The sequence below is a fragment of the Gigantopelta aegis genome, chromosome 9 (genome assembly GCF_016097555.1).
Source record: "Gigantopelta aegis isolate Gae_Host chromosome 9, Gae_host_genome, whole genome shotgun sequence".
Lineage (NCBI taxonomy): Eukaryota > Metazoa > Mollusca > Gastropoda > Neomphalida > Peltospiridae > Gigantopelta > Gigantopelta aegis.
In genome coordinates, this window is record NC_054707.1 from 7,890,698 (window position 1) to 7,915,324 (window position 24,627).

At 34.8% G+C, this 24,627-nt stretch overlaps 1 protein-coding gene across 2 annotated transcripts in view; it reads left to right on the plus strand.

The window, feature by feature from the left end:
* The window catches only part of LOC121382179 (WAS/WASL-interacting protein family member 1-like), a 34,934-nt gene extending 11,750 nt beyond the window's left edge, over positions 1-23,184 (plus strand). For both annotated transcript variants that reach the window (XM_041511700.1, XM_041511701.1), the window contains 4 exons: positions 8,154-8,303; positions 11,809-12,639; positions 13,576-13,680; positions 15,788-23,184. In XM_041511700.1, the coding sequence (XP_041367634.1) occupies positions 8,154-8,303; positions 11,809-12,639; positions 13,576-13,680; positions 15,788-15,828 (1,127 nt within the window). In that variant the 3' untranslated portion in view covers positions 15,829-23,184. The remainder of the gene's footprint in view (positions 1-8,153; positions 8,304-11,808; positions 12,640-13,575; positions 13,681-15,787) is intronic.
* Positions 23,185-24,627: the final 1,443 nt, after the last annotated feature.

Genomic DNA, 24,627 nt, shown 5'->3' on the forward strand with positions numbered 1-24,627 from the left:
ATTAGCTTTACTAGCTAGTATCTCCTTAATGCTGTGAACCAATATCCATAAATTTATCTTTTAATTGTTTTAGTAGATTAATGGAACTTTTCGTGATTTTTATGGTCAGTTTCTCAGTTTGACTAGCATTTGATCAAATGAAGTAAAGTGTTAACACATTAGGAGAGGGCCTAGTAAGTTGGCAAACTTGTGCCCAATCCTTTTGTTGTTTAGGCAATAAAATTAGTCTTCAATCAAAAATGGTTCACATGTTTCGCTGGGTCAGTTTGTTTATGAATATTGAGTATGTGAACATTAATATGAAGTACCAGTTTGTAATGTCCTCTTTTGCCACATATTAGAAGAAGAAGAAGCAGGAGAAAAAAAAAAAAAAAAAAAATCCAGTTTGAAAGCCAAAATTCCCATATTAAATTTACCTTAAAGACAAACAAAGTTAATTTAATTTTGTATTTTTGAATATTAAAACAATTTTTTAATATTTGTATCCGTGTTGAATTTCCCAAAGGCACAAACTGTAACTTAATTTTATTCTGTGACACAGTGATGTACGTGATAACAAGCATATAAAATGCTTGTTTTCATGTTTTATGTGGAGTAGATGAGAGCAGAATTCAATTACTTCCTTGATAGAATAATGATGACTCTAAATTACTAGGGTAAAGCATTTCTTCCATGCATTTCTGTTTGTGTGCTGCATTTTCACACTTTCTGTTTCTCTTTGTTACTCTTTGTTTTCTCTATTTGTACACATATATATATTGGAATTGTAAATAACTGGATGTGTTACATTTACACATATACGTCGTTGTGACATTACACTACTAATTTGTTTTATTCTATTGTTTGGTGTTGTTATCTAGTCTAAAATCACTTTTCCTCTTTAATAAGTACTTGTTTCCTCTTTATTTTTCTACTATGCATGTGTTGGCATTTATTCATATGTATATACATAGTACCTGTGTACTAATTGATTACACATTTCCTTTTGGTTGGTCTGAAAGTATATTTATGTTAATCCTACCAACTGGGGTCCGTCGATCTATTTTGTATGTAATTATCTGCACTTTGGTGTCTATTTTATGAGTTTGTTGGTGTTTGGTTTTGGCAATTCCATATTGAGATGGTTGGCAATAAGTATATTTCCAAGAGGAGAAGATCCTGTTATTTTTCTACTAATATGGGGCATGCATGTGTTGATCACAGCATTTGCGAACAATGCCTATTCACATGTATACCTTGTACGTGAACATCATGATTACACATATGGGTCTGTTTTGGTTGGTCTGAAAGATGTATTTATTAACACACTAACTTGGATCAAGGATTTACATGTACATTGTGTACCTAAATTTAGTGTGAATTATTCTTTACAAATTGAAATGTAATTACCCCACCCCTCCCCTCCTCTCCCCTCCCCCCCTAAGAAAGTCCTCAACAATATAACCAAAATATGGTTTTGTCACCTATGTTCTAGACCCCCTATAATCGACATCATTACCCACCATTTCCCATAGGCTATGTTGTTTTTTATTCCCAATTTTGGAGTAAAACATTCCCAGTCTAAATGTAAATATTCCTTTTGTTTATTATTGTGTACAGATCTTTATATTTTGAAAATAATACGTAAAACTTGACAAACACCCCTTCACTCACCCATAACATTTCATAACGCAATATAGATATATTAATTTGAATAAATACAAGTATATGTATAGTATTACTTAAATTTAAAAATCTAACTTGGCTTAAAAAAATGTTTTTGAAATATATAAAACTAAAAATTCCCATTAGTTTTTAAAAAATTACACTAAAATTCCCAAAGCCCAAGTCACGGGCGTCAAGTTTAGAAATAGTGGTTGGGAGAACTTATATTAATTGAAGAAATGTTTTAAATGGCAGTTGATTTTCTTTTTTTAAATAATTTTTTATTAATCACAGTTACACAGTACTTAACAAAAACTAATATTTGAAAATACATGGCTGTTTAGTATACATGTACACACAGGTCAGTTAGAATATTTGGAAGAATGGTAGGTATTGTGAATACAGGTGGCTCGTATATAAGTACAGTTAAACCTGTATTAAGCAACCACCAAAGTAAGTATTAAAAAGTAGCTTTTTAAAACAGTTGGATTATACAGGTCAGTTTATACTGTATTAAATCATTTGGGAGAATAAAAATGTGGCCTCTTAACACAGGTGGCTGCTTCATACAGGTGGCCACTACAGCAGGTTTGGCTGCAGTCTGTTAAACTGTAGGGAAAGGGTGTAAATCAGTGGCAGAGCACTTGATTCAATTGCAGTGGATTACGGGATCAACCCCCTCAGATGTACTAGTACATGTAGATCAAAAGTCTTATTCCCAGTAGAACCCATGCTGTTAATTGGTAAAAAAAAAAGAGTATCCTCTGTGGTAGCAATTTAGGTTTCTTCTTTTATTCTCGAGACCAAAGATTTTAATTACCATTTGACTATTAAGACACCAAATTGTTATTCATTAGTGGTAGCCCAGTGGTAAAGCGCTCACTTGATGCATGGTCTGTCTGGGATCAATTTCTCGCTCCAGCCAGTGCACCACGACTGGTATATCAAAGGCTGTGGTATGTGCTATTCTGTCTGGGATGGTGCACATACAAGATCCCTTGCTATGAATGAAAAAATATATAGCAGGTTTCTCCTCTAAGATTATGTAAAAATTACAAAATGTTTGAAATCCATTAGCTGATGATTAATAAATCAATGTGCTCTAGTGGTGTCTTTAAACAAAACAAACAAACATACATTAGTGTGGTGGTGGTGGTGGTGGTGGTGGTGGTGGTGGGTAATGCAAACATTCTTTTCCTTTGGTTACTGTTATCCCGGTGAATCAGGTTAACAGTAATGAGCTTTGTTTAATCTCTTCCTCCATATTGTCATAAAATGTACATCCCATGTATCAGTGTCTGTTAAATAGTGGAAATATGTTCACCAGAATCGTCTATCCCAATGTTGTGTCGGATCAGATATACAACCATTTTTATTATTATAGTAAGTACTCCATTTTCAGATACACACATAGCACTTTATTTATTTTGAATTAAATTTTATAATTATTTAAAGTACATGTAGTAATTGTGTCCATAAGCTGATCATAAACCATGAAGTAGTGTATTCATTGTTAATGTATGTACACCTGTTTGCTTTGTTGAACTTAGGCTTGTTTGTAATGTTAGATTTGTTGCATGAAATAGTTATATCATGAAAGTTGGGTTTTTTTTTTGTGTGTTTTTTCCATTAACACATATTACAAAATGTATGTGTACACTGCTGCAGTTAACATTAAGTTTGTAAACACAATTCCATTAGTAGTGTTGTGTGGTTTAAAAACCCAATATGTTTTCTTGAAGATTAGAAGTTAAGTGAGTTAATTCAGTTATCCTGAGACATTTCTATCTGGAATGTTTACCAACACGTGTATCTGTATACCATTTTGAGACTGCGCTATTTTTGGTATGAGCTTGCCCACACTGAGTTTGTTTTAAAATTTAAAACTTTTTACATGTCGATGCATGCATAGTTTTTTTTTTTTTATATATTCACTAGTGTTTCAAAACAATCAGAATCAATTACTATCATAAATTCACAATTACTGTTAAGCAGATGTTTTTTTAGGGATGTAATGTTAAGTTGAGTTTTTTCTGCCATATTTACAAGTCGTTTGAAAAGAAAACAAACCATTTTTCCTTGCTTATACTGAACTAATCTGGTATTTTTTTACCAGAGAATTTTTTGAAGGGATATAACTACATGCATATGAAGGAATATAAGCCAGTATAAAAGCTAGCCATGTAAATTGTATGCTAAATGCATGGGCCGTCTATGGGTGAAAGGGTTTAACAACAGTGGCAAAATGCTCTCCTGATGCATGGTTGGTCTAGGATCGATTCCCATCAGTGGACCTATCTGGCTATTTCTCGTTCCAGCCAGTGCACTGCGGTTGGTATATCAAAGCCTATGGTATGTGCTGTCCTGTCTGTGGGACATAGTATATAAAAGATCCCTTGCTACTAATGAAAAATATAGCATGTTTCCTCTTTCAGACTATATATGTTATACTTACCAAATGTTTGACATCCAATAGCCAATGATGAATAAATCAATGTGCACTAGTGGCGTAGTTAAACAAAACAAACTTTCTCTAAGACAGTATGTCGGAATTACCAAATGTTTGACATCCAATAGCCGATGATGAATAAATCAATGTGCTCTAGTGGTGTCATTAAACAAAACAAACTTTCTCTAAGACAGTATGTTGGAATTACCAACTGTTTGACATCCAATAGCCGATGATGAATAAATCAATGTGCTCTAGTGGTGTCATTAAACAAAACAAACTTTCTCTAAGACAGTATGTCGGAATTACCAAATGTTTGACATCCAATAGCCGATGATGAATAAATCAATGTGCTCTAGTGGTGTCATTAAACAAAACAAACATAAACTTTTAACTGATACATGTATGTTTGGCAAGCTTGTAATATTAAAGGCCTTTTCGGTTTTGTGCCTTGTGATCATGGCAACCCATCGGAAACTGTTTTAGGTTCCACTAATAATTATGAGAAATTTTTTTTTGGTTCTATGATTTTACCGACACAGTACTGGAAACAATTGTTTCCGTGAAATCTGAAGGCCTGTGATCTGTGTATTTCAGTCTCAAACTTGCTTGTGAAAGTAATTCTTTCCACATCTAGTCAGTGATATTGAAACTATATTTCTGACTGTATAGGTCACCTACAATCTAATTAAAATTAGCTCCACTGTTACATGTTAATCTAACAGCAGCCTGTTGGAGCTCATATCCAGTTGACCTTTTATTCGACCAATCAAAACCTTACTTGCAAAATCATGCCAGTGATTTGAAAATAATTTGAAAATATTCAGGATTATGCCGAGGGTATACGAAATGATTCGGGTGAATTACGAAGTATGCTGGAAACTAATTGCAATATAAAATTTGTTTCAAGACAAAAAAAAACATGATGGTATAGCCATAAAATCTATTTATACTAGTATACAATCCAGAGTTTATTACTGCGCTTTCCCCCTGTTTTTTCAATGTTGAACTAGACCAACAAGTTCGCCTATTGCATAAATAGTCTCGCCCGATATTTTTAGAATTTGTATGCTCCTGAATATCGCTATAAAAGGCGAAGTGTAATTGGTCGATATTAAAATTATTATTTATAGATGAAATGTCACCTGGACATGGGAGTCCATGCAATGCTGTTAGATCTACTGGTAGACCCAGTAGAGCTAATTTTAATCAGATTGAGGTCACCTACCACGACTGTTACAAACGAGATATCTGGAGACGAGTACAAATGCTCATTTTCATCAGATTGAGGTCACCTACCATGACTGTTACAAACCAGATATCTGGAGACGAGTACAAATGCTCATTTTCATCAGATTGAGGTCACCTACCACGACCATTACAAACCAGATATCTGGAGATGAGTACAAATGCTCATTTTCATCAGATTGAGGTCACCTACCACGACAGTTACAAACGAGATATCTGGAGACGAGTACAAATACTCATTTTCATCAGATTGAGGTCACCTACCACGACCGTTACAAACGAGATATTTGGAGACGAGTACAAATGCTAATTTTCATTAGATTGAGGTCACCTACCACGACCGTTACAAACCAGATATCTGGAGACGAGTACAAATGCTCATTTTCATCAGATTGAGGTCACCTACCACGACCGTTACAAACCAGATATCTGGAGACGAGTACAAATACTCATTTTCATCAGATTGAGGTCACCTACCACGACCGTTACAAACGAGATATCTGGAGATGAGTACAAATACTCATTTTCATTAGATTGAGGTCACCTACCACAGCCGTTACAAACGAGATATCTGGAGATGAGTACAAATGCTCATTTTCATCATTGTTTGAAGTGTTCTCAGTTGTCGTACATCCTGATGTTTCAACAGGATGTAAATGTTTTAAAAAGTACTGTTTTATATGCACCAAACAGTCATTTCACACACACAGCCTTGATCTTCTCTAAACATTAGGACAGGCAACAACATACAGGATACACAAGCAAGAAATTGTAAATGCCATACAGTGTTTTTAAAGAACGACGTACAGTTTAGCTTATCTGAAACAGCGTGGTAAAAACTGATTTTATTATAGCCAACTGGCCACAGACCATAATTATTTACAAGAACATCTATATAATAAATTAAATGTTTCTATATTGGGTCAGTAGCTATAGCACTTTTATTAATATCAGTAGGCCCATGGATTTTTTTAACTGCACCTTTGCTTGCCTGGGGGCAACATATCCTGAAAAGGACAACCCCTGTTATTCAGCTCTTTCTCCCAGGATATTGGTTTAAACAAACACTTCCACTAAACTTGATCGGAGTACACCCATTTTACATTTAAGTACTACATTTGCATGGGCTGGAATTACTACAAAAAAGTCCAAGGTTAACAAACTACATGCTCTCCACTGTGAACTTCAGTCTCCACTTCAAAGCTGTCTGCCATGAAATAATCACAGTCAAACAGCAGACTACATATGCGGATATATTTCTGGATTTGGGTTAACCTAATGGGAAGATAACTGTGATCTGTGGCCAACTACCAGCACTATCAAAAGTTTGTTTTATTTAACGACGCCACTAGAGCACATTGATTTTTAATCTTATCATCGGCTATTGGACGTCAAACATATGGTCATTCTGACACTGTTTTTAGAGGATACCCGCTGTCGCCACATAGGCTACTCTTTTTACGACAGGCAGCAAGGGATCTTTTATTTGCGCTTCCCACAGGCAGGATAGCACAAACCATGGCCTTTGTTGAACCAGTTATGGATCACTGGTCGGTGCAAGTGGTTTACACCTACCCATTGAGCCTTGCGGAGCACTCACTCAGGGTTTGGAGTCGGTATCTGGATTAAAAATCCCATGCCTCGACTGGGATCCGAACCCAGTACCTACCAGCCTGTAGACCGATGGCCTGCCACGACGCCACCGAGGCCGGTAGCACTATCAAGGGCAGACAACCACAGCTGGCTATAGGTCGACTCTTGGTAAAAACAACTGGCCTCGGTGGTAATCATGGTTAAGCCATCGGACATAAGGCTGGTAGGTACAGTGTTCACAGCCTGATACTGGCTCCCACCCAGAGTGAGTTTTAACGACTCAGTAAGTAGGTGTAAGACCACTACACCCTCTTCTCTATCACTAATCACTAACAACTAACCCACTGTCCAGGATAGACAGCCCAGATAGCTGAGGTGTGTTCCTAGGACAGCGTGCTTGAACCTTAATTGGATATAAGCATGAAAATAAGTTGAAATGAAGTGTAAAAACGAGAGTAGCTCACTATTTTACTTTTTTTTCATAGATTTTTTCCTTTTTTTAAATGTGATTTTTGGAGGTGCGACATTCATATAATAGCAATACAAAGCTAAATAATTTGAAGAAATATATTCATGCTATATATTAATTTTTTATTTTTTTTTAAAAAGAAATCTTTAACTGTTAAAAATTGGTCTGCCACAGACTTGTTTTGACACAGCTACTTGGTATGAATAAAAAAAATCCCACACACCTCAAAACTAACCATGTAATCACATTTGTTTTTGTATATGAGTCTATGATGCTATTTCAGTTATCTAATGAATGAATACCTTATTTATGACACATGCAAATAATGTATACATGTTATGTAACATACACAGTTTAAATACACATGAACAGGTATTCAGTAGATACTGTTACTAAACCATGTGATGATTGTTTTCAAGACAACTGTTGGAGTTCCATAAACATATTGGGTTAATAAGTAATATTGTCATTGTTTGAACTTTACTAGAATACCATGTGTTTGCTTTGTATGTACTGTTAGTACATATTTTAAAATATTTGTTTAGTTGAATACACTTATTTTCAAGTTTTATTTATTGCAATGCTTATGGTATTTGTAAACGTGTGTGTGTGTGTGTGTGTGTGTGTGCGTGCGTGCGTGCATGCGTGTGTGTGTGTGTGTGTGTGTGTACATGCATATTGCTCTGCTGAAGACAAGGGTGGATTGCAAATAAATTTCATCGTCTATAACCATGTGATGTTTTTTTTAAGGTAACACAAACCGTGGTGGAAGTGGCGGCAGAGGTTCTGGAGGTGGGGATGCCCCACCACCCATGCCCAGTGGAGGACATGGGGGACTGTTCCAAGGAGGTATTCCCAGGCTGCCCAACAGAGGGGGGCGCACTGGAGGTGGGCCGAGAGGTTTGTAGATTTGAGATTCCTTTCTTATAGGTAGTACTAAACCAAATAAAAAACTTCCGGCTTGGTCTAAGTTCGAGGTGCACCCAACTTTTGATAGGGGCGGGATGTAGCCCAGTGGTAAAGCGCTCACTTGATGCACGGTTGGTCTGGGATCGATCCCCATCGGCGGGCCCATTGGGCTATTTCTCGTTCCAGCCAGTGCACCACAACTGGTATATCAAAGGCAGTAGAATGTGCTATCCTGTCTGTGGGATGGTGCATGTAAAAGATTCCTTGCTGCATTAGGAAAAATGTAGCGGGTTTCCTCTGATGACTACTTGTCAGAATTACCAAATGTTTGACATCCAATAGCCGATGATTAATTAATCAATGTGCTCCAATGGTGTCGTTAAACAAAACAAACTTCTTCCAACTTTTGATAGAGCAGTTAAAACCACAAGTCCTGTGATTGGTGATAAATGTGAGTTTGTTGGTTGTAAAAAAAATCAGTTTCATCTGGGTAAAAAATGTATGCAATTTTATTTCATCTAGTACCACTGTGTCAAGTAGCCTTGTGCTTGAAACATGTATAGGGTACTTGCAAAAAAAAAAAGTACTCAGATTTTGTGCGGAACTAGGGTAGTCATAGACACTAACCTTTATCTCTGTAATGATCAGCTTGGCCCTCAATTTTTTCTGATTCACTTAAGGGTGAGGAGTGATAGTATTTATATCCATGGTGTTTATGTTGCTTGATATGCTGCAGGTTTAGCCACATATGTTACTATTATCGTCTATGGGATTTGATTTGGTGGTATACACCCTATAGGATGGGATGTGTAGAACTGATCACCTTTGGTGGACTCTACCATCCTAGTCAGTGTCCCATGACTGGCATATCAAACTGGTATGTACTGTCAGGTCTACATATATATATAAAATGTCTTAAGCTAGTCGGTAGTGTGTGACAGCAGCAGGTATCACTGCATATATCTATAGACCAAGTTTGGCCAATTTAGTTCCAGTGTTACGTCTGCATTTAGTTTCATTTCTCACAAACTATAAGTTGTAGATCAGTGAAATTGATGGATGTTATCTCAATGTTATGGATGTTATCTCAATGCATGTTACAAAAATAAGAAATTAAAATTAATATATAATATATATATATATATATATTTTGACAACTAGATTAATCATGACCTTTACATCATTTTACAATTCTTTTATAAAATTAAAATTAAATTAATGATATATTTTTTAAACATGCTCTGAGATGAACACCTGTGGATGCAGCTGTGAGTGACATCAATTCGGTTTACATTTATTTTAAGAATTATCATACAACAAGCCTTGAAATAAGCGGCCGGTCACGGTCATTGTCCGGTACAAATTTGTAACTTGTCAGTAACAATGTTGATTGTGCCGGTCACCATGTCCGAAGCTCGCGTTGTAGTATAAACCGTCTGTTTTGGAGTCGAATACACTTAATTCACCAATAAAAAAAAAAATTGATTACGAATGAAAAAACACAAATGTGTACCAGTGGGATTCGAACCGGTTCGCGGGGCACTTGGCAGTCCAACATGAAGTTCATCTACAGTCTGCGTACCTGTTAGTAAGATTTTTCATAGTCTCGATTTTGCGGGAACTTACATTGTAAAAAGTGATGACACACATATTAGTAATTGACCTTTCGTACTTAGCGTATACTTCTGTGGCGTTTTCGTTTAAAGTTTGCAATTCAAATTGCCTCATGGTTAACAATTAAAGGATGTTGAACAAAATAACTTCAGTCTTTGCTGTAAAAGAACAGACAGGTACCGATAATGACAAATCAATTGTCCCTGTTCCCAGTATCCGCGGTGGGCAGTCACCAATTAAATCATCACCCCAAAATTCCCAAACGAATATCCCGCAGAGTAGTATCTGAAATTCTAGCACTGAACTAAAATGTCAAAAGGAGGATTTTGTTAAAACAAATGCCTCTTTGTGGCTACAGTTTGAAGAAAACACCAAAGGCGAGGTTACACTTTTGACGTGCTCGCTCTGCAAAACATTTCAAAAAGAAATGCAGTATAATCACGATTTTTCTGACACATGGATCAAAGAGTCCACAAATCTGCGTGTGTCAAATGCTAAAAATCACCTGGCAACCAAAAATGTAGAATATTACCACAAACAAGACACTGATGACATTGAAAAAAATGGATGAGTCTGAGTCAGATCATCGTGAATCTGAAAGTTCAACGCAAAGTGATAGTGACAACAGTTTCATGGGTTTCTTAAGCCCTATCCTAACCGGTCGCGGGAATTATTTTAGAAATCATTGATTTCCATTGCCACATCCTAAATGTACGCGAGCGACATCGCACGCGTGCATTTAGGATATGGCAATTGAAATCCATGATTTCTAAAATAATCGCTCATGTAGCTCGCGGCTGGTTAGGATACAGCTTTACTAGAGGACATATATTAATGCATCATAGACTAGTAAGTACGTAACAATAATAAATGTCATCATTTGGTGACTATTGTCTTAATTGCTGCATTGGTTATTTAGTAATTAAATATATCAATTATTAAACAACATAAAGCATAATTTATTTCATTTTTATTTACAATGTTTTGTGACAGGTACAATTTCTTTTATGTCAGGCACAAATTGATTGGTGCAGGACATTGTGTCCGGTACACCAAAATGTTTTATTTCAAGGCTTGTACAACTGATTTAAGTTTGTTGTAAGCTGTATCTTAAGGTTGATACAACAACAAACTTATATCAGTTGCAAACTAATAGCATTTAATTATCATTATTTAATAGATGTTTTACAGGTTGTTTATTTGTGTGTTTATGTAAACAGAGGTTATTACCAGAGTGTTTTTCGGTATCGTCAATATTATATATTAAGAATAAAAATTATATTACGCGAGCCTCTGGCGAGCATAATACATTATTTTTATTCCTAATATATGATATTGACGATACCGAAATACACGAGGGTAATAATCTCTTTATCATATAAGCTCAAGCTTAATACAATGTGTTTTTGTAAACTGTACACGCAACTTTAATTCCAGTCCGCCATTACTAGATATTCAAATGACGTAAGAATATGTGGTGCAGTGTATTTTTAAATGGAAATGACGTCAAACTCGAATGACATCATTTTGGATGTCCTTACATCAAAATAAAGTTATGCCTAATGTTTTTTGTTTTCTGAATGCTGGACAGCTTTCAGTGTCAAATTGCCATTGAAATGTTTTTATTTGATGACTATGAATGCATACGTCAGTCATGGGTTGTCACCCAAGTATGTTAAATGTCAATAAACCTAGTGCCGAGACCTCGACTAATTTACATCTAATTTGCAAAGTTATCAAATTCTCAAAGTATGTGATCTGAAAAATATCACATACTTTGATTGCACTGAAAATGTAAGATATTATATGATAAATGTATTTATTATATGATTCATACATGAAAATAAATGGTTGAAATATGTGTTTCACTTTTATGTTACAGCCCCTGGACCTGCCCAAAGTATCCGCCCACCAGGCATAGGACGGGGGGCTTTGAATGGACCAGTATCGCACAGTGATCATTCAGACAGTTCAAAGATCAGCAACGGCTCAGTAGCAAACTCTTACGCTCCCGCTCCCCCTGTTCCCCCCAGTGACCAGAAGCCAAGGCTGGGACCCCCAGCAGTGCCACCTAGTGACAATAAACCGAAAATGAATCCCCCGAAGGTCCCGTCTACTTTGAACAAACCTAAGGTGGGGGGAGCACCAGGAGGGGGTATCAGTCAACGCAGTGAGATGTTCAACCGGAACAACAACAACAACTCCAGCAACGACTCTTCCTTACCAGGTGGTCTATCCGGAGGTGTACCCATGCGCAACCAGCCGCGGGGTCAACCCCCGCCCCCGCCCCGGTCCAGCTCGTCTTCCAGTTCATCAGTGTCCAACAGTCGCCCATCAAGTATGGTGGGGCGGCCATTACCGCCTCCCCCAGGAACAGTTCCTCCCCCGCCACCGAGGAACTTGAGTAACGCACCCCCTAGCTCAGCCCCTGTGTCTGTAACTCATGGAGGGAGGCCGAATGTACCCCCGAGTAGGCCGGGAAATCCTCCACCCCCTCCGGTGAGGACAACTTCAGCTCAAAGTAGTGCAGGTTTTGGACGGTCGGGTCCCCCAAGTAGCAAACCCCCGGCTCCTCCTGCAAGACGAGACATCCCTCCACCAACACCACCCCATGCAAACACTGGAACCATAGGACGGAGCGCTCCACCTCCCCCGAGTACCCAGCCTCCAAACAAATCACGACAAAGTCTAAGTGGCGGATCAGGAGATGATGGTGAGTTGTGGCTGGTTTTGTCTCTGACAAGTTCCTATTTCATATTGGCACATACTTAACAATAACATGTGCTTTGTCAGTAATTTCAGTTTGGCATCAAGTGAAAGGAAAAAAAAAGAAGTGTTTTAAAAATAAGAAATATTTTCTGTTTTTATGTGCAGTTTGTAGACCTATTGGTCATGATGTAAATCAAACAACAACACTCACCCGTAGTGAATACGGTTTGTTCGTGGAGTTTGAAATTGTATTTTCTTGATTAGTTTATCCTACTAAACTCTATATTTGAGTGTTCTTTTGTAAATCAGTTGGAGATGTTTTGCCTGTATGATATGTAGAATTAAACAAAATGGAGAAAATATTTCAAACTACATGAGCAGATGACATTCTTCAGTTCAGTAAAGTGATATTAGTTGTTAAATAGACATGGGAATGGCATTGGTCGAAGTACATAAATCTACAGAGCATAATCAAAATACTAACAGATAATGTTATGTTGTGTGTAGTTTAATTTTATTAGGTTTTGATCAGCCGATAATAATTTGACTGGTTTAAATTTGACTTGTATTTGCAGTGCAAAATAAGGATAGCAAGAGTTCCATAATATTATGGATTACTTGGTCAGTTGAATTCAGGGAAGGAAATGATTACAATTTCATAAATAGTTGTTTTCGAAGTTGTACTTTTTGTGAATGTAAAATCATATTTAAATATTTGCTAAAGTATGGATGTATGTTTACTGGTTTACGCAATGTACAGGTATATTCAGCTATGCCGTGTCCATGTGCCCTCATGTAATCTAATAAAAAAAAAATTCTCAAGTAAAAACACTCATTTTATATTATTTTGTTATTACCTTTTCCTAATTATGTTTTGCTAGTTTAAAAATCTAATCATCTATTACTAGATTTAAAAACATGTCTTCTCTTTGTGTTTCAGAGTTTGAAAATAGATTTAGGTTTCATAAAACCTCTGACATTCCTCCCCCGGAGCCGTTTGGCAATGTAAATAAGATTTACCCAAGCAAGAGTGCTCGTCACGCAGGTAACAGACAGTAGATTTCACTTCAAGGTGCTTTAAAACGGGCACGTCTTTATATTCCACATTCGTCATGATCACTGCCTTATTTCACAACACGGGGACGAGACGTAGCCCTGTGATAAAGCTTTCACCAGATGCACAGTCAGTCTACGATCAATCCCCGTCAGTAGGCCCATAGGGCTATTTCTCACATCCAGCCAATGCATCATCAGTGGTATAATAAAGACTGGTATGTGCTATCCTGTCTGTGGGATGTGGGATGGTGCATATAAAAGATCCCTTGCTACTAATGGAAAAATCCATTAGCTGATGATTAAAGGGACATACCCTAGTTTCAACCCGTGAAAAATAACACTAAGTTTAGTTAAAGGGACAGACCCTAGTTTCAACCCATGAAAAATAACACTAAGTTTAGTTAATCTACAAACCTGTAACACATTTGGATAGAGTTACAATTAAGTGAAATATGAGTCTGTGAGTTTAAAATGGTGAAATACCCTCGAAAAATAGACTAAAAATCGACTCTATAACTGTTACTTCTCAGATGCACGTGCATTTTTAAAATGTGAGAAATGCATTTTGTGATACTAAAAACACTTCAAATGTACGGAACTTAATAATCTAAACAATAAATTCTAAGTAAAATATTATTTAAGTTATCAAAAACGGTTACAATAGTCAAAAATATACGTTAGTGATTAAAAACTAGGGTATGTCTCTTTAAACAATCAATGTGGCCTAGTGGTGTCGTTAAAAGAAACTTCAGTTAATGGAAAAAATATAGCAGGTTATTTCACAACACTAGGATCGATCCAGTGGATTTAACTTTTCACATTTAATGTTACAATTGTCATTAATGGTTAATAAATGTTTGCCAGGTATAAAAACAAGAGTTAAAAATGTAAATGCTCCACAGTAACTGCTTTGTGGATGCTCATACACATAATACTGTAGCATGAGTTTGAAAGCTCATTCCTGATTGGTTAATACTAGATGATTGTTAATGTTTAATGTCAGTAATTAAGATAAGAAAATGAAATGAAGCAACTGACCTCGATGATATTGTCTTTAAGCTAACATATTTAAGGCTGGTTACTGAGGTGTGTGCCCAGGACACTGTGCTTGAACCTTAATTGGATATAAGCTAAAAAATATATTGGAATGAATTTGAGCCTTCCTTGGCCTTCACTATCAACCTGCTTATATCACATGGTGTATCGGCAGCAGTAATTTAATTTTCATCTACTTTTTCTGTTGATGACATCACTGAATTGTAAACTATAAGATTTAGCACCATTGCTTAACATTTCACTTTTATTAAATGATGATGTTAGCTATGGTTAAATTATATAAGTTAAGAAAACGTTTTATGACATCTTATTGTTAATAACAAAATAATTTAATATTAACACCACTGTCAATGATTCCACACCAGGATTTAAGCATTTCTGTGCCAAATTCCAATTAAAATTGAATTAGGCAAATATATTATTGTCCAAAAGCTACATGTAATTAAAAAATGTGTACTAACATTTTACCAGTTTCACTAATTGAAACATGAATTTTGCTTCAGATTTTTGGACCAATTACCAAATTGTTAATAATACATTTTGTAATTTGAGTCTGTCTTAAACAGTGCTAGACTATAATATCTGTGAGCTTTTTAAAAAAATAACTACTCCGTAATACTGAAGGACTATTTAAAGGCATATTGTTACAGACCACTGACCTATTTTAATGGTCTAACAAAATATTACCTGAACAAAAATAATTTGATTTGTCCGTAAATGTACTTTATTCAACCATCTTCATAACTACCATACTCCATTTATTAATGATATTTTGTAAAAATAATTGAATTATTGCAATGGTCCATAATTCAAAAACTAAAATTGCCAAGAGGGTTGACATGGATTTCACTCCATCATGATTCAGTTACGGTGATGCAATAGCTAGATTTGGTTTCCAACAATTAATGTAATTTTTATTTATTATCCATTTTGAGAGAAATAAGGTCCTTAAATCCATGACAGTATGACTTTAATAATGGGTATCTCCCCCAGTTTTGTTCTTAATCTCATATTATGTAAAGGATATTTTTTTTTTTCAGACAGTCAAAGAAGAGCACCACCCCCGCCTCCCCCGCGGTGAAGTCTGTACCCCCGCTCGCTGCCGTAACCACAAGTGCTTTTCACTGGCACGCCTCTGTTTTCATAATCTACAAAAACACTGCACTCTTACTACACTGCACAATACTATAACTGACAGCTGTGCCACGCCCATGTTTAGTGGGTGGCAGTCTTTCCATTGCTACTTGACACTTGCCCTGTTCTTTCCGTGTGCTGCTATGCGATTATCAAGAAGGATGTGTATGTACACTTAATGCTGAAGACAGATAGATTATAGCCGTTAAAGCTTAGACAAAGTGCTGGAAATAAAATATATGTTACGGATTTTAGCAATCGGTGTTTACATCACTGGCTGAAAACAAATATTTTATGGATTTATGGATTATAGTAATTAACTTTATACCAAGTGCTGGAAACGAACTGTTATGGATTATAGCGTTTGGTGTTTACAGTAATTGCTGGAAAACGAATACCTTGTGGCTTATAGCAAACAGTGTGTACATGAAACGTTGAAATTGAATGTCTTGTGAATTATCATTTATAGCAATTAACATTAACACCAAGTGTTGAAATTGATTATTTTATGGCTTGTGGGAATTAACATCAATGCTTTTATATCCATGAGTTACTGTAAACAAATGTCTTCTGGATCCTAATGAACAATGTTTGTTTACTCACAGTTTACACACAGTTGTAAATTAATGTGTTACAGACACTGACACCTTCACATGAGTCGCTACAGATGACGGGTGTAGTTTCATTAAATGAGAGATGCTTCTACTTACAAGTGCTGAAACAGACTCGTACTGGACTCTACAAAATGAGAATATATTTGCTAGACTGGCTTTAAATAACTATTTGTCTGGATCATAGTAATTGACAATAATTATAGTTGTTTTGCTTCAAGTGCTGAAAACAAATATTGTTTTGGTCATAATGTATGATAGATGCTGATTTATACCAAGTGCTGCAAAGTGGTGTCATTTGGATCTTGAAAAACGACATATTAAATTTTATATATTTATAATACTGTAAGTGTTGTAAGGAGGTGTCACGGAAAACAACATGTCACATTGTAATATTGACTATATAAATATTACTCTATAAACATTCACTAGTCTTCATGTCTCGCATTTACGCCTGATATTCCCAAGGCTGTGGTATGTGTTGTCCTTTGTGGAAAAGCGCATATAAAAGATCCCTTGCTGTCGTTTGGTAGAAGTTGTCTTTGATATGGAGGAACTCCAGTAACTGAATGGTGTCACAGTAACTGAATGTTAGACACTAAACAACCTTATTTTAAAATTTCAGAATACACAATTGGAATTTAGTAATTCGCCCAGTTTTTGTTTTTTGTGACATAAGTATCAGTAATGATTTTATTAGTTGTTAAGGTGAACTAAGAAGACAAACTTAGTGAAGTATGTACAGATAAACCCACATTCAATTCCATGTGATATTCATGTTCCAGTTAAAACAATCTGCATAAACGTAATTTATTTGTAAATGTGTTTGATCTGCTTAATTGTATGTGTTGATACAGACAAAAATACTGCCGGTGAGAGCTTCAGAAGTTTGTAGTTTCTGATGCTTCACTGTTCACAGGCTACAACGTCAATTAAAAAAATATACTGATGGAAAGAAATAAGAGAACAGCTATAGTCCGTCCCATCCTCCTACAAAAACTTCATTTTGGTTTGACGTAAAATTTAAACTAAAAATGTTTTCGAAATAAAAAAAATATGCTATTTTTGTGTGCAATTTAGAAAACAATCTGATCAGAAATAAATAACTTGGAGTAAATTCCATAGTATGATAAAATGTGTTCCCTGTGGAACGAACTATAAATAGGAATAGCAAATATTGACTGCAACCAAAAACCCCTTATCTTCTACAGTATCAGGAAATTATCCATGTTACTGGCGGTCATCCCACAGTACTGACATTCGATCCCACAATACATCTCTGTATTTTACACAGGCGTATCTACTGCAGTAGTGAATTGAAAGTGGTGTCTGATACCATGTGTTACCATACTTCTTTCCATGAGCATAACACCGAGGCATGCCCCCACATCTTCCGTGGTGATATGATGCACCATAAATGACGTATTGAGCTTTAATGCTTTTGCTGTTTTATAACCACTGCTGTTAGTGCGTAAATCCAGTAGGCGACGGTGTGTTCCCACACACAATGCTTAGCGTGCGCGTTTAGATAACACACTTCTGTGCTTCGGCTAGAGATCAACTCAATTTCCTGACATATCCAGACGAATTTGGTGATTGGTGCGTATAGCCAGAACATATTTTTCTAATTGTGATAATGTGTATATTGTGCATGTTGTTTACAGGAGTGAACTGATGTGCCTGTGTAGGTTCTCTGTTTAGAAACATTTGGTTGAACTGTGTTAATGTATCCTTATTAAGGCCAAGTATTTATTGCCCCGAGATCTAGTACTAAAGCCGCAATGAAAAAGTCTATCCATTATTGGCATCAGCAATGTCCCTATGCTTTAGTTACGGAAGTAATTTTAAGATAAAAATTTGGTGTCGACAGAATGTACTTGACAAAATCAGTTCAGGGCCAGTAGATATTTTCAGTGTAATGGAACCTTCTCTACTGGAACCACCTCCACCATACAGTCTCTGGAACATCCATTTTTCTGTTGTCAAACATGTTTTCAGCCATTGTGAAAATTCAAGTAAAACCCAAATTCGCCTTCATGAAAGTTAATGTAATCGGCAAAACGTCTGCTTGCCCGTAATTAGTTTTGTTGAATATTTAATAATATGTTAATAATATTTATTCTGCAACCACTGTTTCTATGAATATGATAACGGATAAAGCAAAGTCATCTCCTGCTTTTAGCACGATATGACTTTTGACGTCACTCATGTGACATCACACACATAGCTACATTACAAAATTGCACATTTGACCTGTAGATCATCGTACAATGTGGCTGAAATAACAGAAATAATAGCTTCTCCCATGAATCTTTATGGTCTGCAGAATGAGGAATTCCGTTTGGCAGTGCCTCGTGGAATTTCCCATTCTTGTCTTCACAGGATAAAACCAACATCCAACGTCATTAACTAGTTATTCCCTATTTAATGTGACTGACCCCTGGTGGATAATTGGATTGTTGAAACATATCCTGGATGAGAAATAGAAGATGAAGTTCTGTCACACTAGGACTGTGTGGATACAAGTCATTCCAAATGGTGTATATAGGTCTTTCTTTTGTTGCTAGCTGTCTGTGACTGCCTTTATTTGTCACTGTTTAACATGGCTATGATGTACTTGCATGTTTCTTCTCGTTTGCTTCATTGTATCTTGTTTATTTGTATCCAGTGTTTTGCATTCACTGATTTAATATGGACTACCAGAAAGTTTTTTTTTCAGTTTTTAAAACCGATTGCTCAAAGACTTATACCAGTGTTAAAAAATTAACTCTCGAGTATTATTAACGGGTATATAAAACGAAAAATAGGAAGTGTATCTGCTATCAAAGGTATGCATTCATATAGTAAATATATTCTAAACTTAATAAATATACTTGTACATATGTGAAAAAACAACAACCCCAAAACAACTAATTCTTCTCAGCTTTAAAGAACACTCAACAAATTAGTTTTAAAAAACCTTAATAAAGGGATTTACAAAAGGGGTTTTCGTAACTGTCGCAGGGTAGAATATTGACTTTTTGTCTTTTTTAAAGTTATTGCACTCTTCATTTATTTTATTATACTCGAAGACTGGGTCTTATTTTATTTGTTATTTGCTGAAGTGATTTATGTAGGCAATTAATATGTCCTAGTTCATGGAGACAACTGCTTATTCTTATAATATTAAGGACTTAATTTGGCAGCATTTTGTGACTGAATCTTGTACTTGTTTTTTTTCAACAGCACCACTAGAGCACATTGATTTTTTTTTAATCATCGTCTATTGGATGTCAAACATTACTGAATCCGACAAAATAATTCTCCCAAACTTGGTATGAATACATTTTCCTTCTTTAGTGTTCGTTTTCAGTCTTCGGCATGAGTAAACTCAAGATCTGCTGAAGATCACTCTCTGAAAATGGTACAAAACGAGCAATTGCAAATAGTCTCTAATACAATTTGTTAAATAATTTATTTCACGGCAGTCATTTACCGTAATTTGACACCCAATAGCTGATGTATTTTTCAGAGGTGGGAATTCTCCTCGGATCGGCTGTTTTCCTCATGGAACATTGTGTTTCCTCACATTTCCTCCAAAACATGTCAGATGGCACAGATTTTAACCTAGGATTTCAAGAATTTCCGGGACCCCTCTAGATTTCCTTTTTTTTTTTTTTTTTTTTACAGTTCACCAATTCCCACCCCTGATTTTTTTGTGCTGGGGTGTCGTTAAACCATTTTATTCATTCAATCATTCATTAATTGAAGGCAACCAATTTCCCCATTCTCCTAAACATTCCAGGCGAGTGTGATGGGGGAGTACATGTAGGAGTGATGACTCGCCTTTCCTGGTGAAGATTCGCTTTCTGGTAACAGGTGAAGGTTACTGTATTTAGCTGCTCACCTCGGGTATATGATTGTCTCGGAGCTAAATCTTGTATTATAATTTATTTTCTACGTAATAATATATATACTAACACTAAGTTGTGTAATCATTGAGACGTTTTGTAATGCTTCAAATATATCTGAAACCCTCTTAAAAAAAAAAAACGTAATGTAGGCCAATATTTAAAACGTGAAATTATCGATAGATATGAGGAGCAAAATTATTTGTAAACAAATGTTTTGAGCACATGTAAAATGCCAACTCTAAAGCAATATTGAATATGCAAATCTCATTAAAATATGACAAATGAATACTATTAGATACACGTATATTTCATAGAATATATACTGACAAACAAAAAGCCCGCGATTATGTGTGTGTGTGCGTGTGTATATATATATATATATATATATATATATATATTATATGTATGTACATGTACATACATATACACATATACATGTTATGATTTTTTAAAAATTTCATGATAAAATTAATTTGGTTAATAGACTAATAATGATGGGCCTAAAATGTTCACCTTGATAATTCTAACAGACATTAAAGGGATTCCAACTGAATAATTTTAAATAAATGGATCAAAACTAAATTAATATTTTCATTTCTTTTGCTGTTCAATATATATATTAATTGCCCTATAATTATAAAAAATTTTTTTTTTTTTTTACATCAGTTTGAATAGTAAATCATATTTTAATCATCTTATAATTGTTTTGATCAGCATAACTATTAAAACAAGTTGTGTTTTAGAAACACACAAAACCTGGTGTGATATCACATGTAGAGCAAACTGGATCTTAATTGGCTTCAATAGACAGGAAAGTTTAAACTCATATTCTTCAGTGGAAGTTGTAAAGAACAGTTTATAAAGCTTTGCAGTATGATGGTTAAGCTTAATGTAATCTAGTGTAGGCCATAGTCTTACACGAAAGAAATGCATATTTATGCTAATACGAAAGTAATGCATATTCATGCCATACTAAATTGTTTTAATGATGCAGGTAATTAATAAATTGCAGTATTGCATGTTAGTTAACCCTTCTTGAGTTGCCTACAATTTAGTGTGTTTTTAGTCACGTTTTTATGTTTTCATTACCACAGCTTCAATGTGTTTAATTGTTTTGATGTCTGTAGATAGATTATTAACCAAATGAATTTATTTTTTCTGCTATAGATTTGATTGCATTCCATTAGTAATTAACAAATTGTTTTACGTATAATTGTGTTGTAGGCCAGCGGATTGAATTATCTGAGCTAGTGGAAGTAATTTACAAATTTGTTTGGCGTGTGACTGTAGAAAAGCTTTTCATGTTTTTGTTTTCTTTATTACACGTACTGTATATAGAAACATTGAAACTGTATGTTCAATTGTACATACCACTAATGTATTACGGTAATTTACACAGTAACCACTGTCTAATTTACCCAATTGTAAACAAAGAGTGCATTCTTTGATAGTTTACCGTATATATGCAACTGGGTGATCCAAGTTATTTACTCCACATTATTATATGATTAACATTATTTACCTGAGCTATTTTTACTTGATTAACAAATGCCTATTTCTCCCGTTTTTTTAGTACCGTATATGTTCTGTTAAAACTGGTACACGTGTTAGTTGTATCTTTTGAATAACACCATTTACTCTGTTGGCAATATTGCACATTAATGATTTAAATTTGTGCTAACCTGTGTAACATATGCTACTCAATTTTCACTAAGTACTTTTAACAAATTTAAATGTTTTTTCTTTTTTAATTAAAAATATTATAGTAGGCAGATCTTTATCAGTTACACTGTATACAAATGAAATTATTTTTGACATTTATATGTAACAAATATATTTCAGCTGTTATTGTTTTTAAAAAATCAGCCCTAAATTCAAACTTAATTCAGAATATTTTGTGTTTTATGATGACATCAAAATTGTGATAAATAATATTGTTATCAGGGCACATAGGATAGTAGCGGAATAACCCAGCCAGTAGTAACATATTATTTCATTAGCGAGTCGGAATCATTTAGTTTTGATAGCCAGTATTTGGTTTTCGGTATATTTTTATAGGTAATGAATGGGGTGAATTGGGAGTAATTGTTACTGAAATGTTGAGTTATGAAGTAATTCGGATGTAATCAAACTAATAAATGTTCAAGTATTATCACTGTAAGCTGTTAGAGGGATCTTTGCTTTTAATGCAGCAAGGTGGAAGTTAGAAATACAAACTTTGTACAACATTGCAATTTTCTCATCTTCTACCATGCAGTTCATACCCCCAACATTTCTGATATAACTAGTTCAGGTTTTGTTCTGTTCACTCGTACCCCTGTGTTTACGGTGAATTTCTAATATAACTAGATCTGGGCCTCGTTTTACTAAGCAATCTTAGTGTTAAGATCAAGTTAGTGCATAACTCATTAATGCACTCCAGATAATCTTAGCGCCAAGATCAGTATGTAAAACGGTGTACCTGTTCACTGGTACCTGCGATGAAGGTGAAGGTGAAGTTGATATTCACCAACAAATGGGACCAGGTGGGTTTACATAACTGATGGGAATACTTTCAGTATAGCAGTATCCATTCTGATATGATTTCACTGTGGTGCAAGATACATCGTAGAAGTGAGTTATAATTGTACCAGTGTGTGAGGTCATTTAGAATTACAATTTATCTAAAGATTCATTATGAACGCAAGTTATTTATGTCCCAGTGTACATTCTGTTAATTACTCTATTCAAACATTGTGCATTTGGAGATTGATGTCATATATATTCAGTCTCTACTTTTTCAATAAATTTCCGACAACATAATCTTTGTTTGTTTTTATTGTTGAAGTTCAGTTTTTAAATCATTACCAGGATTATTTTGACAGGGGTTCAAATTTGAAATGAACTAAAGTGCTGTCGGAAATAGAATAAAAATGATTTTCATCGATTATTTCTTACATATTAAACAGACAAGTAAATATAATATTATATAATTATAGTCTACCTAATTTAGCATTTACTTGTTTTGGCTCTCATTGAAGTACAATGTGGTGTTTACTCTTGAAATTAAAAGAAATACGTCAGTAAACGGGTGATTTGAGAACTTTATTGGAACAGACTATAATAACGTTTGTCAATTTCATTGCTGTTGCAATATGTGAGGGACCTTTCTGATGATGGTTTACCCCAATTCCTCTCCAAAACAAAATATTTGTAGACATTTATAAGTAACTTTTGAGCAAAACTGTTAAGAACCATTTTGAGTTTGTGATCTATTTTCCGGTCTTAAAGGTGCTATCTCAAAGTTGCATAATAACAGCTATTGCAAACCATGTTATTAAATTTTGCTTTAACATTTAAAGACTACACCTTTAACTATATGCCCATAATTATGATTATAGGAAATGATTTTATCTACTAGTAGAAAAAATATTTTTATTGGAGAATCTTTATCACACACAGATGATCACATATAACTTCTGCTATAGCACCTTTAAGTGGATGCAAGATTGTGTACATTTCTACTGTATTTATATTGAATTTATATTCACTAAATAAGCTGGTCAAAATTAATAATTTATGCTGCAATTCAAAATAATCAATTATCTTGCAGTTTTAAATTCAAAGTTTGTTTAAGGGTAAATGAAATTGACACATATCCATCAAAATGTGTTATAGTCTGTTCCAATAAAGGTCACAAATCTGTTTACCGACATCTTTATTTTAATTTCAAGAGTAAACACCACCTTGTACATCAATGAGAGTCCAAACAAGTAAATGCTAAATTAGGTAGAGTATAATTAAATAGATATTTACAAAATATTTACTTGTCATTTTAATATGAAAGAAAAAATTGACGAAAATCTGCTTTATTCCATTTTCGACACTACTTTAGTATATGTTTTGACAATTTTTTCATAGCAAAGGACTACAAAAAGAAAACAAAAATAATAATTCCGAAGTAAACAACATGGCCACTGATTACCAGCAACTCTTATTTCGTGATACTAATCTGAAATTCCAAAAACATGGTAACTTTTATTCTTAAAATATCTCAACACCAGCACAAATAATTCTGTGATAATTAACATATACCACAAACCACAAATAATTTATTTTTATTCTTAGCATTTTTAATATGAACAACATAATCATACAGATATTTTTAACACAAAACAACCATATATAATTATATTTTTAACAAACAAAATTTCTTTTCTCTTGCTACAAAATCCATTTTAATACATGTAGATGATTACTTGA